Source organism: Ictalurus punctatus, chromosome 4, assembly GCF_001660625.3.
Source record: "Ictalurus punctatus breed USDA103 chromosome 4, Coco_2.0, whole genome shotgun sequence".
NCBI classification, from domain to species: domain Eukaryota; kingdom Metazoa; phylum Chordata; class Actinopteri; order Siluriformes; family Ictaluridae; genus Ictalurus; species Ictalurus punctatus.
Genome location: NC_071284.1, coordinates 24,166,644 through 24,182,258, shown reverse-complemented (window position 1 = coordinate 24,182,258; position 15,615 = coordinate 24,166,644). Strand labels below are relative to the sequence as shown.

At 41.8% G+C, this 15,615-nt stretch overlaps 1 protein-coding gene across 4 annotated transcripts in view; it reads right to left on the bottom strand.

The window, feature by feature from the left end:
* Positions 1 to 15,615, bottom strand: part of zbbx (zinc finger, B-box domain containing) — a 78,357-nt gene that overhangs the window by 39,082 nt on the left and 23,660 nt on the right. For all 4 annotated transcript variants that reach the window (XM_047153224.2, XM_047153225.2, XM_047153227.2 and 1 more), the window contains exons 9-10: positions 9,016 to 9,193; positions 1,786 to 1,897 (exon numbers count right to left, since the gene is read on the bottom strand). In XM_047153224.2, the coding sequence (XP_047009180.2) occupies positions 1,786 to 1,897; positions 9,016 to 9,193 (290 nt within the window). The remainder of the gene's footprint in view (positions 1 to 1,785; positions 1,898 to 9,015; positions 9,194 to 15,615) is intronic.

The window sequence follows — 15,615 nt, the reverse complement described above, 5'->3', positions numbered from 1 at the left end:
AAGTTCTATTTTGGTCTCATCCATATATAAAAATTTTTCCAATAAACTTCTGGCTTGTGATCCATGTGATCTTTGAACTGCAGATGGGCAGCAATGTTGGTTTTTTTTTTTTGGAGAGCAGTGGCTCCCCTTGCAACCCTACCATGCACACCATTGTTGTTCAGTGTTCTGCTGATGGTGGACTCATGACCAATAAAATTAGTCAATGTGAGAGAGGCCTGTAGTTGCTTAGACGTTACCCTGGGTTCCTTTGTGACCTCACAGACTATTACACGTCTTGCTCTTGCTCTTTGTTAGTCAACCACTCCTGGGAAGGGTGACAATGGTCTTGAATTTCCTCCATTTGTACATCTGTCTGACTGTGGATTGGTGGAGTCCAAACTCTTTAGAAACGCTTTAGAGATGGTTTTGTAACCTTCTCCAGCTTGAAGAGCATCAACAACTCCTTTTTCTGAGGTCTTCAGAAATCTCCTTTGTTTTTGCCATGATAAACTTCCACAAACATGTGTTGTGATAGATCACTTTGATAGATCACTGTTCTTTAAACAAAACGGGGTGCTCACTTACACCTGATTGTCATTCCACTGGTTGAAAATACCTGACTCTAATATCACCTTAAAATAACTGCTAATCCTAGAGGTTCAAACACTTTTGCCACTCAGATATGTAATACTGGATACATTTTCCTCAATAAAGAAATGACCACATACAATATATTGGTTTAATTGGGTTCTCTTTATCTGCTTTTAGGACTTGATGATGCTTTACCTCATGTTCTAAAGGTTTCACAAACTTTCAAGCACCACTGTGTATGTGTGTGTGTGTGTGTGTATATATATATATATATATATATATATATATATATATATATATATATATATATATATATATATATATATATATATATTCCTGTGTCATTATACTTTATTACACAACTTTATTTAATGACTTTATTGTTGTGAATTCTTTATATTTGCGGATTGATTGAGTTAATACTGATGTTGTACATCATGGATACCTTATAACAAAAGAACTTACACTTATACTGCCTAACATCATATACAGTATGTAACATCATATACAGTATATCAACATATGTGGAATCAGGATTTGGGAACTGTGTCACATTAAGTTTAAATATGACAAACAAACCATTTTTTGTTTTGCTACAATCAATAAAGTAGATGTTCTTTTTCTGTTTGTTAAATATATTTGTCAGCTGGCCAAAACTAAAAGACATGGAATCTGCTTGTCTTAGGCACCCTGGATAGTTATTTGTCCACTATATTATAATAATAATAATAATATATAATAATTAATTTTATTTTTTACAGTGCCTTTCCTACACTCAAGGGCACTTTTATCTGGAAAAAAAGAACTAATGACATTCTTCTTAGCATGCTAGGGTTTACTCTGCAGGCTGGGGTTTTTGGAATTGACTAGGCATCTCCAGTGACCTCAATAGAAAATTAAGCTATTACTGAACTCAGTAAGGGGATGAGCAAGAATAAAATCACATTCTCTGTCAAGACCATCCTTCATGTTGAAATTATATCTTCCAGTTGTGACATAACTCAATGTATTAGCATCAATGCATCATCAAATAACACTGTTACATGTTTGATTTCCATTCCTCAAGGGAAACTGCCTAATGGGGTTCAGGGGGATTTTTAAGCCTGGGGAAAGTCATTAACTGGTCTGTCTTAATTAAGGCCCAGGAGGTTAAGTGAGGCTATTTAGCATCTCCTAGGACAGTAATTTATAGGCTAAAGAAGCCCTACAGACCTGCGGTGTTTCTTCAGCATCAGCCTTTCCATGTAGCTTAGACCATGATCCCTAAACTCAATACGTATGTGAGTTCTTCCTCCAGCCTGGGTCCCCATCACCTCCATGCTTGCTATAAGAGAAAAGACAGAGTAATGTGAGCAGGTTACAGATCTTTAGTTTTGGTTTTGTTACTCCCAGAAATGCTGTTAGTAATTTTTGTGTAGTTTTAATTAGTGATGCAGTAATGGCTTTTTTTTTCCAAACCAAATACACACGTATTTTGGTCCTCATTTATATAAATGCTGATATTGATTGTCATGTAACATGGATTGGAGATGGCTGCCAGTGCAGTTAAAGCTTTTATTAAAAGGTATAGGCAGACAAATCCAAATCGATAGGCAAAAACGTGGTAAAAAAACAGGCGTGGGTCAGGCGATCTACAGGCATAAACGAGGCAAGGCAAAGCACAAAATGAGAAACTAGGGCCAAGATCAAGAATCGGAAATGAGAACACAGAACAAAGGCTTGGTAACACACTGGCGGCAACACACAGAAACGCAGTACTTCGCCTGGAACAAAGACACATGGGGGTTTAAATATACAAACTAATCAAAGAGGGAAACAAGAACAGCTGAGACATTAGGAAAAAACCAATTACAGAACAGGGGCAGAGAGAGGACAGAAACAAAATGCATGTGTCAAAAGTAAACACGGTCAGTGCAAACCTGGAAGCGCTTGTTGTCGTGCTTCGGGTAGTTCATTACTACTAGGCTCATTATTTATAATATTAACTAGTTTATTTTAAATGAAGTGCATTAGCGAGCTACATTAGTTACCTTGGATAGAGTAGGGCTGCAACGGTGAAGTGCGGGCTTTGTTTCACTTTGGAAAATTTATTCTGTACCTTTATAAGCAAAACACATTTCACCTTCCTAGCACTTATTGCAGTACTGGTTGTTGCTGTGTGCTGCTACCAGTGAACTCTCCTTGATGAGTTTTATGTTCAAGATGTTTTATCAAGTTGCTTGTATGTCGAATATACTGTAGTAGCTCTTCTCAATATATTTACAGAGTTTCACTTCATGTTGTCTTCAAAGTAGGAATGGAAGAAATCGAGTGGCCCGCACAGAGCCTGACCCCAACCCTGCTGAACACCTTTGGAATAACCTGGAATACAGACTTCACCCTAGGATTTCTTTCCCAACATCAATACCTAACTTTATAGATACTCTTATGGTTGAATGGACAATTTCCCACAGCCAAGCTCCAAAATTTAGCATAAAGCTATCCCAGAAAAGTGGACATTTTAGCAAACAGGGACAAACTCTGGAATGGGATGTTTAACAAGCACATACAGTGCATCCAGAAAGTATTCACAGCACTTCACTTTTTCCACATTTTGTTATGTTACAGCCTTATTCCAAAATGGATTAAATTAATTATTTTCCTCAAAATCCTACAAACACATAATGACAATGTGAAAGACGTTTGTTTGAAATCTTTGCAAATGTATTAAAAATAAAAAACAAAAAATGCACATGTACATAAGTATTCACAGCCTTTGCTCAATACTTTGTTGAAGCACCTTTGGCACCAAATACAGCCTCAAGTCTTTTTGAGTATGATGCTACAAGCTTGGCACACTTATTTTTGGGCAGTTTCTCCCATTCTTCTTTGCAGGACCTCTCAAGCTCCATCAGGTTGGATGGGGAGCGTCAGTGCACAGCCATTTTCAGAGCTCTACAGAGATGTTCAATCAGGTTCAAGTCTGAGCTCCGGCTGGGCCACTCAAGGACATTCACAGAGTTGTCCTGTAGCCACTCCTTTGTTATCTTGGCTGTGTGCTTAGGGTCGTTGTCCTGAGCGCTCTGGAGCAGGTTTTCATCAAGGATGTCTCTGTACATTGCTGCATTCATCTTTCCCTCAATCCTGACTAGTCTCCCAGTTCCTGCTGCTGAAAAACTTAACCACAGCATGATGCTGCCACCACCATGCTTCACTGTAGGGATGGTATTGGCCAGGTGATGAGTGGTGCCTGGTTTCCTCCAGACATGCCGCTTGCCATTCAGGCCAAAGAGTTCAATCTTTGTCTTGGTCTTGGTCTGAGAGTTCTTCAGGTGCCTTTTGGCAAACTTCAGGTGGGCTGTCATTTGCCTTTTACTGAGGAGTGACTTCCGTCTGGCCACTCTACCATACAGACCTGTTTGGTGGAGTGCTGCAGAGATGGTTGTTCTTCTGGAAGGTTCTCCTCTCTCCACAGAGACACGCTGTAGCTCTGTAAGAGTGACTATCGGATTTTTGGTCACCACCGTGACTAAGGCCCTTCTCCCCGATCACTCAGTTTGGCCAGGCGGCCAGCTCTAGGAAGAGTCCTGGTGGTTCCAAACTTCTTCCATTTATGGATGATGGAGGCCACTGAGCTCATTGGGACCTTCAATGCTGCAGAAATGTTTCTGTACCCTTCCCCAGATCTGTGCCTCAATATGATCCTGTCTCAGAGGTCTATAGACAATTCCTTGGACTTCATGGCTTGGTTTGTGCTCTGACATGCACTGTTAACTGTGGGACCTTATATAGACAGGTGTGTTTCCAAATCATGTCCAATCAACTGAATTTACCACAGGTGGACTCCAATCAAGTTGTAGAAACATCTCAAGGATGATCAGTGGAAACAGGATGCACCTGAGCTCAATTTTGAGTGTCATGGAAAAGGCTGTGAATACTTGGCAAATGGTGCACTTATATAGCGCTTTTATCCAAAGCGCTTTACACTTTCACCCATTCACACTATTCATTCACCCATTCACACACACACACACCAATGGTAGCAGAGCTGCCATGCAAGGCGCTAACTTGCCATCGGGAGCAACTTGGGGTTCAGTGTCTTGCCCAAGAACACTTTGACATGTGGAGTCACGTGGGCCAGGAGTCGAACTGCCAACCCTACGATTAATGGACAACCCTCTCTACCACCTGAGCCACACTCGACACCCTGTCAAGTGTGTCGTCAATTCCCCATTATTTCTGAGTCTACAAGTGTTTTTGACACCGGAACCAGTAATTTTAGGAAAGACCCCATCAGAACCCGTGACAAATCCCTGCATCAAAAAAAGTGCATTGGTGCCCAGTCTGCAGGGTCTTTCCCAGAACAAACACCAATTGCAAAAAACATACTAAAAATGAACTAAGCACAACAAGAAGTCCTGAAAAAACTTTAATTACCATTTTAGCAGTCTTTGTAAACTTCAAACAGCAAATGGCCTAGACCTTGGTTCCACTTATCACAATGACCATGCTTGCAGAGAGTTTATTGGAGCAATAGCACAAACCTCAAGAGACCAGATTGAAAAGGAAATTCAAGAAAGTTCTTATCAATTCTTGCAGATGGCAGTACAGACACTGGTATCATAGAACAGGAGTTGGTTCAAGCCAGGTATGTGAGAGATAATGGTGACATATTTGATCATGTATGTGGATGTCATGTATGCCATTGAGCCAGTCAAGAGCTCAAATGCTGCAGGTGTTTTAGAAGCTATCGATGAGGAAGTGAACACCATGGGTATCGGGGAAGACACATGGAAGGAGAAAGTAGTGTGTGCAAACTTTGATGGAACTGCAGTGATGATGGGTGAGAAAACAAGAGTAGCTGGGAGACTGAAACAGAGGATACCCTACGTCATAACAATCCACTGTGTGGCACAGAAATTAGAGCTAGCCGTACTGGATAGTGTGAAAGGTTGTGAGTACCTGGTCAAATTTGAGGACATACTGAAAACCATCTTTAAGATGTACTACTATTCCCCAAAGAAGCAAAGATAACTGACTGAAATAAATTAACTGCTTAATGAGAAAGTGGCACATTCAGTGGCCTGAAAAGCACATGGTAGCTCTCAAGCAGGCTAAGATGTCTGAAGGCTGTGGGAAAAAAATTACACTCCCACTGTTGTGCATATGGAGAATATTGCAGGAGGAAGTGACATTAAGTCAAAGGATGCTGCCAATACCAGAAAGCCTTGAACACAAAGTTCACAGTGAAAGATGATGGTAGCATTTGCTACTATGGAACTCAGCTCACAAAAAGCCAGTGACCTGCTAGAAGAGGGGAGGGCACAGACAAAGACACCGTTGGTGCAGAGTTTCAGAGGATTATTGACAACACAGTTAAGTACATGGACCACAGATTTAAAAATCTGTCTGAAAAACCTCTCTCTTGTTTAAAAGTTTTTGACCCTTCCATTCTTCCACACCCCAGAGAAGAGCTGGCAAATTATGGGGATGAAGACATGGATTATCTTGTCACACAATTTGCCAGTTTGCTAAAGGAGGAAGAGAAGGAGAAAATTCTACAAGAATGGATGGATCTAAAAATGTGGCTTTCAGAGCACCGGGGTAGAAAGCTAGATTGCTTGTACACAGATCTCTTCACTGAGAATCCAGAACACCTCTCTCATATCTTGTTGTTGGTGAAAGTAATGCTGACAGTAAGTACATCGACAGCCATCTGTGAGAGAGGATTTTCCTGTATGAACCGAGTGAAAACATCATATCATACTTCTCTACAGTCTGAAACACTGAATGACGCAATTCACAACTCTCCATAAATGGGGAATCAGTTGAATCTTTTTGCCCTCACAAGGCAGTTAGTTCCTGGATGTTTTCAGGAGGAGGTTCAAGACAGGTGGAACATAAAATCCCAGCAAGGACAAAAAGCAGAGAGGTGGAGTCTGGTGCACAGGAGGAGAAATGAAGATGAAGGAGATGCTATGCCCTCAACACCGAGTGGCATTTTCTCATCTGTGACATCAGTTGATATCTCAGAATCTGACACAGACTGAGTCATACTGTTCACACAAGTTCCTAGAAATTAAAATTCAGTTAGAACCAGATGCATATTTGTATTGTTGGTTGTAATTTGATTATTTTATATCCAATTGTTGATATTGTTGTTTAGAAAAAGTTTTTGATTGATGTTTTGACCAGTTTTCTACATAAAAAAAATATTTTAAAAAATACATTAAAAAAAATTATTTGGGCTAGTAAAATTCCTTTCAGGGGACCAAAATCTGAAGAGTGAGTGCCTGCCCGAAGGACTACCAGAGATTTTGAAATTTTGCGAGCACCATTCCCTTCCCCACTTTAATTACAATTAAAAGAGCACTTTTTTATCCAACTTTTGTCTCCTGCGTGTCTCTTGCGTGCCTATATTCAGCCCACCGCAGCTTTGAGTAACTACAGATGGAAATAAGACATTGGGTGCATGAGAGATGGAATGAGAAAGTGAACAAAGAGACCAATATGGAAAGAGAGAGATGACAAAGACACATTAGACACATTAGTAAAATTAGACACATTAGTAAAACCTTGTTGACAGGATAGCAAATTAATGATAAATTAACATCTGCTATGTGGTGACCAAAGAAGATGATTTGATCAGGAATATGAAACACACAGTCATTCATTAGTGGACATACATTCTGTTTTCCATCAAATCTTTTAATTTGTGCATAATAAAAATTGATTGAAAACCAGAGATTAAAAATGGAAAACTGTGTTATATCACTGATGGCCCGGGTAGCAACAAATTGCATATGATATCAACAAATTGCATATGATGTGTGTGTGTGTGTGTGTGTGTGTGTGTGTGTGTGTGTGTGTGTGTGTGTGTGTGTGTGTGTGTGTGAGAGAGAGAGAGAGAGAGAGAGAGAGAGAGAGAGAGAGAGAGAGACTGTCATATACAGTGGTGCTTGAAAGTTTGTGAACCCTTTAGAATTTTCTATACATCTGCATTTTCACAAAAGCAGACAAAGAGAAACCAATTAAACAAATGATACAAATATATTATACTTGGTCTTTTATTTATTGAGGAAAATGATCCAATATTACATATCTATGAGTGCCAAAAGTATGTGAACCTTTATTAGCAGTTCATTTTAAGGTGAAATTAGAGTGAGGTGTTTTCAATCAATGGAATGACAATCAGGTGTGATTTAGCCTCCTGTTTTATTTAAAGAACAAGGATCTATCAAAGTCTGGTCTCCACAACATGTTTGTGGAAGTGTATCATGGCATGAACAAAGGAGGAAAAGATTACACAATCATCTGTAAAGAGTTTGGACTCCAAAAATCCACAGTCAGACACATTGTGTACAAATTGAAGAAATTCAAGACCATTGTTACCCTCCGCAGTAGTGGAGACCAACAAAGATCACTCCAAGAGCAAGAGATGTAATAGTCCGCAAGGTCACAAAGGAACCCAGGGTAACTTATAAGTAACTAAAGGCCTCTCTCACATTGGCTAATGTTAATTATCACAAGTACATCAACAGGAGAACATTGAACAACAATGGTGTGCATGGCAGGGCTGCAATGAGAAAGCCACTGCTCTTCAAAAAGAACATTGCTGCTGGTCTGCAGTTTGCTAAAGATCCCATGGACAAGCAAGAAGGCTTTTGGAAAAAGTGTTTTGTGGATGGATGATACCAAAACAGAACTTTTTTTTTTTTTTTTTTTTTTAATGTGAAGCATTATGTTTAAAGAAAGGAAAAAGCATAAGAACCTTATCACATCTGTGACACATGGTGGTGGTAGTACAATGGTTTGGGCCTGTTTTGCTGCATGTGGGACAGGACAGCTTGCCATTATTGATGGAACAATGAATTCTGAATTATACCAGCAAATTCTAAAAGAAAATGTCAGGACATCTGGCTGTGAACTGCATCTCATGAGAAAGTGGGTCATGTGGCAAGACAACGACCCACACAAATCGTTTTACCAAAGCACACAAATTGTTTTACCAAAAAATTGATGAAAAAAGAGCCGTTATTGTTTTATAATGCCTAGCCTTAAACTAGTAGCCAGAAATGTTTCTGACCAGAAACAATTAGTTGCAGTTACTGCTGCACAATGTCACACCAGATACTAATAGCAAAGGTTCACAGACTTTTGCCACTCACAGATATGTAATATTGGATTATTTTTTTTAAATAAATAAATGACCAAGTATTATATTTTTCTCATTTGTATAACCTTTAGGAATTGTGGGAAAATCTAATGATGTTTTAGGTGATATTTATACAGAAATATAGAATATTCTAAAGGATTCGCAAACTTTTAAGCACCACTGTAGCATGTCATTGTCTCATCTGTAAACATACTTCTCCTCATACTACTTATTTACCAAGTGATCTTTAAGCACAATTAGGGACTACCTACATTTTGTGTGTGTGTGCGTGTGTGTGTGTTAGTTACCTGGTCGAGCAGTTTGTACATTGTGGTTGGGTTCATGATGTTCTCTGTTGCCATGTGTGTTTCCTGCTCTCCACTCATTCAGAGCCTTCTGAAAACTTCTGGAAGATTCCTCTTCATCAAAATTGCCTCTCAGAAAGGAGTCTTCATTCTCCTCATCTGCATCATTCACAAGCAGCACCTAAAGCCAGATATGGGTACTTACAAATTCAATGCCATTTACTTAATTAACTTTTGAAAGTTTGTTAGTTGAAGTTTGAAAACAGTGTGCTGTATTCAGAGATATATGCACGTAATGAAGTTTTAATATCAAAAGTTTGCTGAAAACAGAGGTGTGTACCAGATAAGAGTGATTCTGACCTCGAACTTAAGGCTATATTTACTCTTCTAATGTTGACTTGAGCAAGGAGCACTATTACATCCAGTGAAACTGTCTAACAGTTTGTTATAACCACAACATTTCCTCCTGAAACTTTTGGAGAACATACATAAATGCACTCAAAAATTGTGGAATTTGTGATTTTTGTGTACCTTTACACGCAACCAATATCTGAAGTCTGTGTGAAATCACGCCTATTTATAGGACTGCCATGGTCAGGTGACGTGGAATTATGCGCATCGCGTGACTATAAATGCCGCCTGTAAACCACTTCATCAGCTTTCTTTGTCTTCAGCGAAGGCACATGTTAGTTGTCTGTGTGAACATTCCTAAAACTCACTTCTCTCTATTTTCACAAAAATACAACCCCAATTCTGAAAAAGTTGGTACAGTATGCATAATGCAAAAAAAATAATAATAATAATTAATTTGAATTATTATTATTATTATTACTGTGTGTGTATGTATGTATGTATGTATGTATGTATATATATATATATATATATATATATATATATATATATATATATACACACACACACACACACATACACACAGTATCTCACAAAAGTGAGTACACCCCTCACATTTTTGTTAATATTTCATTATACCTTTTCATGTGACAACACTGAAGAAATGACACTTTGCTACAATGTAAAGTAGTCAGTGTACAGCTTGTATAACAGTGTAAATTTGCTGTCCCCTCAAAATAACTCAACACACAGCCATTAATGTCTAGACCACTGGCAACAAAAGTGAATACACTCCTAACTGAAAATGTCCAAATTGGCCATTTTCCCTCCCTGGTGTCATGTGACTTGTTAGTGTTACAAGGTCTCAGGTGTGAATGGGGATCAGGTGTGTTAAATTTGGTGTCATTGCTCTCACACTCCCTCATAGTGGTCACTGGAAGTTCAACATGGCACCTCATGGCAAAGAACTCTCTGAGGATCTGAAAAAAAGAATTGTTGCTCTACCTAAAGATGGCCTAGGCTATAAGAAGATTGCCAAGACCCTGACACTGAGCTGCAGCACTGTGGCCAAGACCATACAGTGGTTTAACAGGACAGGTTCCACTCAGAACAGGCCACGCCATGGTCGACCAAAGACGTCGAGTGCACATGCTCAGCGTCATATCCAAAGGTTGTCTTTGGGAAATAGACATATGAGTTCTGCCAGCATTGCTGCAGAGTTGAAGGGGTGGAGGGTCAGCCTGTCAGTGCTCAGACCATACACTGCACACTGCATCAAATTGGTCTGCATGACTGTCGTCCCAGAAGGAAGCCTCTTCTAAAGATGATGCACAAGAAAGCCCGCAAACAGTTTGCTGAAGACAAGCAGACTAAGGACATGGATTACTGGAACCATGTCCTGTGGTCTGATGAGACCAAGATAAACTTATTTGGTACAGATGGTGTCAAGCATGTGTGGCGGCAACCAGGTGAGGAATACAAAGACAAGGGTTTCTTGCCTACAGTCAAGCATGGTGGTGGGAGTATCATGGTCTGGGGCTGCATGAGTGCTGCCAGCACTGGAGAGCTACAGTTCATTGAGGAAACCATGAATGCCAACATGTGCTGTGACATACTGAAGCAGAGCATGATCCCCTCCCTTCGGAGAATGGGCCGCAGGGCAGTATTCCAGCATGATAACGACCACTGCCTTGCTAAAGAAGCTGAGGGTGAAGGTGATGGACTGGCCAAGCATGTCTCCAGACCTAAACCCTATTGAGTATCTGTGGGGCATCCTCAAACGGAAGGTGGAGGAGCACAAGGTCTCCAACATCCACCAGCTCCGTGATGTCGTCATGGAGGAGTGGAAGAGGGCTCCAGTGGCAACCTGTGAAGCTCTGGTGATCTCCATGCCCAAGAGGGTTAAGGCAGTGCTGGAAAATAATGGTGGCCACACAAAATATTGACACTTTGGGCCCAATTTGGACATTTTCACTTAGGCGTGTACTCACTTTTTTTCATTGTAGCAAAGTGTCATTTCTTCAGTGTTGTCACATGAAAAGATATAATCAAATACTTACAAAATTGTGAGGGGTGTACTCACTTTTGTGATATACTAAATATATATATATATATATATATATATATATATATATATATATATATATATATATATATATATATATATACACACACACATACACATACACATACACATATATTTCTTTTCTTTTCTGTCACTATCCTGTCAAACACAATGAGCCATAGAGAGTTCAGAAAGTGTGTTACCCACTGGTCTCATTTTATTACCGGGGGGTGGACACATTTTTTGTGTGAAGTGTTTGGCAGAAGAGCATGCTACAGCACCACCTCGAGGGGGCTGGCTGCACTCATTGTGAACACGCTTGGCTCTCTCTCTTCTCAGCCACAGTGAGATGAGTTTTGGAACCTTAGGGCTCTGGGCCGGCCACTGTCGAGGCAGCCAGCCGGCTCAGATCCTGGGTTCCCATATTGATCTGGAGGAGGAACCACCATCTCTTGCTTTTTCATCTGGATCACACTCTCTGGTTCCGGTTTTGGATCTCACAAAGCGACTTCTCTTTACAGCATGGAGAATCAACCAACTGGGAGCCAGTGCATCAAGAATGGAGAGCAGCTCTCAGTCCTATAAACAGATGCTCGAAGTGATCACTGGGGCAATTGAGAAACTAGAAATTAGACTGGCCCAGGGAAGAAGAAGTGGCTCATGGCAGGCTGGATGACTGCTTTCTTCCCAATAAAAATAAAACTCCATCACACCAAAAAAAAAATCCCCTTTTTCCCCCAGAGGTACATCATGAAATATCATGCTTCTGGGGAAATCCATACATCAGCCATATTTATAAGCCAGATTATTTGGCAATCATGGGGAATGAACAATACAGGTAAAGATTTTCTATGCCAAAGGTGGAGGAGGCGCTTGTGAGCTACCTCTCTACATCAACGGCAGCGAAATTATGGGGACCAGCCAGGCCATGTAAGACCACCTCAGTATTGGCTGGCATAGCCTATGCAGCAGCGGGCCTCGCTTGTGGATTGCTGCATACAATGGCAGTGTTGCAGGCCTACCAGGCAGACCTGCTGAATGAGTGTGGAGTGGAGCTTCACTGGGCCACAGATTTGTCTCTTCGGTTGATCAGGCAAAAAAGACCATCATATCAGCCATTCTATGGGTAGCATGGATGCGGTGAAGAGGCACCTATGGCTCAACCTCTCAAGCATGGCAGATAAGGATAAGCTCTCCCTTCTGGATGCTCCTGTTGAACCTTCTGGCCTGTTCAGCAGTGCAGATGACGTCATCGCCCACATCACAGTGTGAGGGAGGCACAGAAGGCGAGTGTGGTGGTCCGCCTCTGCCCACAGAAAGCCAGGGGGACTGGGCAGTCACAGTTGCAGCCTGCTAGTAGGCTTAATATAATAAATATTATCAGTGCCAATCAGACAAAAAAGAAGCAGTCCTGATGGGTCACGGAGGGAGATATCAGGAGATGAGACTTTATTATGGCAGTTAGCCCACAGTATTACAGTAGGGCCCCCCCAGCCAATGTCATTATTTCCCAGTCTGCAAAAAAGCTGGGAGTATGCAGCCAATTTTAGATCTACGTCATCTGAACCATACTCTTCAGACATACAGGTTCAAGATGTTGACACTCAAACATATCATTCCACAGATTCAGTTTGAGGACTGGTTGGTGACGATAGACCTAAAAGACGCATATTTCCACACAGATATATTGCCCAGTCATAGAAAGTTCCTGAGGTTTCCGTTTGGAGGCAACATGTGTCAATACCGGGTTCTTCACTTTGGCTGAACTTTATCCCTTTTCACCTTCACTAAGTCCATGGATGCCACTCTGGCTCGCTTGTGACTCCAGGGCATCCATTTACGAAACTATATGGATGACCCACATAAGGAGCTTGGGGCTCAGGTTGAACATCAAGAAAAGTATGCTTTCTCCTGTTCAGAAGGCTTTTCTAGGGGTTATATGGGATTTGACTACAATCAAGGCATATCTATCCCCAACACACATAGTGGATAGATATGCCCTATCAACATTGTGCAATCCTATTAACATTGCACAAGAAAAAGTTGGGTCTGGGCATCCCCTCCAGTCTCTACAACAGATTGTTGGGGCTTATGACGACAGCAGCCAACGTCATACCACTGGGCCTATTGCACATGAGACCATTTCAGTGGTGCCAGAAAGGTTGGGGATTTCATCCGAGGAAGAAACCCCTGAAAGTAATCAGTGTCATGCAATGATGCCTATGTGCTCTGAGAGTTTGGAGGTGGCCCCGGTTTCTAGCCTCGGGTCACACTCTAGGGGCATCTCCTTACCGCAAGACGGTAATGACAAATGCCTCCCTCATAGGCTGGGGCACAATCTTACATGGCCAGCAAGCTCACGGTCTCTGGAGCAGACCTTATCTAGAGTGACATACATAAGGTCTGTATTCCTAGCACAAAAATATATTACCTCAGTTCAGAGGTCACCATGTGTTAGTTGTGACAGACAATAAAGCGGTGGTCTAATATATTATCCACCAGGGAGATTTACATTCATGCCCCCTCTTCAGGCAGGTGCAACTGAGTGGCGCAACTTCTCTGAGCGGAGACAAAGTTTTTGTCAGTGAATACAATGTACATTCTGGGCAACAGGAATGTGGGGGCAGACATCCTGTCAAGCCAGGGGCTGAGGCCTGATGATTGGATGCTTCATCCATAGGTGGTGGAGTCCATATGACGGAGGTTCTGCCAAGCGGAAGTGGATGTGTTTGCCTCCGAGGAGACAACACACTGCCCATTATGGTTCGCCCTCACTCCTCCCGCACCATTAGGGCTGGATGCCATGGTACACACATGGCCCTGAGGGACACCAGCTCATAGATTCCGGTCTCTCAACCGAGGTTGTAGAGACCATGTTAAACGATAGAGCTCCATCCATGAGAAAATTGTGTGCTTTCAAGTGGCCACTTTTTGTCTCGTGGTATGAGGAACGTTAGTTAGACCCAGTAAACTGCACAATAGCTACAGTCCTGGAGTTCTTACAAGGACATTTCTTAGCAGGGTTGGCTCCTTCTACAATTAGGGTCTATGTGGCCACCATTTTGGCCAGCCATGCCCCTATTGATGGAGCCTCTGTGGGGCAACATCCTCAACATCATGGTGCCAGATGGCTGAGGCCCATCTGCAGTCCACACATACCTTCCTGGGACCTTTTCTGTGGTCCTGGAAGGTCTGTCAGGTGCCCCATTTGAGCCCTTAGAGAAGCCTCAGAGAAACTTCTGACTCTAAACTCAGAAGCTTCTGCTGGCCTAGACATCTCTCAAACAAGTAGGAGATCTGCAAGCTCTCTCTGTTGTCCCTTCCTGCCTTGACTTTTCCCCTGGATTAGCCAAGACACTCCTATGTCCTAGGCCAGATTATATTCCTAAAGTGCCTATGTCTGCTGCCCAGCCGGTACTGTTGTAGGCTTTCTGCCCTCCTCCGTTCCTTACACCAGAACAAGAAAGATTGCACCTACTGTGTCCAGTAAGGACTCTTTAGTACTTACATCCTCCTCTCCGGCCACTGGCATAAGTCGGCGCAGTTGCTGCTCTGCTTTGGCATTGACCGTAGAGGTGATACTGTGCCATAGCAGCGCATCTCTAATTGGATAGTGGAAGCAATATCTATTGCTTATCACACATGCAGTCTCGCTATGCCTCTGGGTATAAGGGCTCATTCCACTAGGGGGGTCACCTCCTCAAAGGCTTATCCAAAGGGGTACCCTTACAGGATGTTTCTTCTGCGGCGGAGTGGTCTACATCACACACATTCATTCGGTATTACAGTTTAGATATAGATTCCACCCCAGTGTCGAGGGTTTTGCAGTGACCCTCAGACTCTGACCTTTTTGGACATGCCATACCCTCAGTATGACAGAGTAGGTATAGTCTTACCCACAGCGTGAAGCTCACGCAACAGTGAATTACCTTTGAAAGGGAACATTTGGGTTATGACCCTGTTCCCTGAGAAGGTAACAAGACATCGTGTAGCTTTGTCACACTGAGGTATGCCTGTAAATTGCATCTTCACTTCAAACAAAGAGAAGTTGATGACATGGTTTACAAGTGCTATTTATAGTCATGCTATGCGTGAAATGCCACATCAACTGACCACGGCAGGCCTATAAATATGTATGATTTTACACAGACTTCAGATACCGGTCACACGCAAAGGTGCTTCCCACA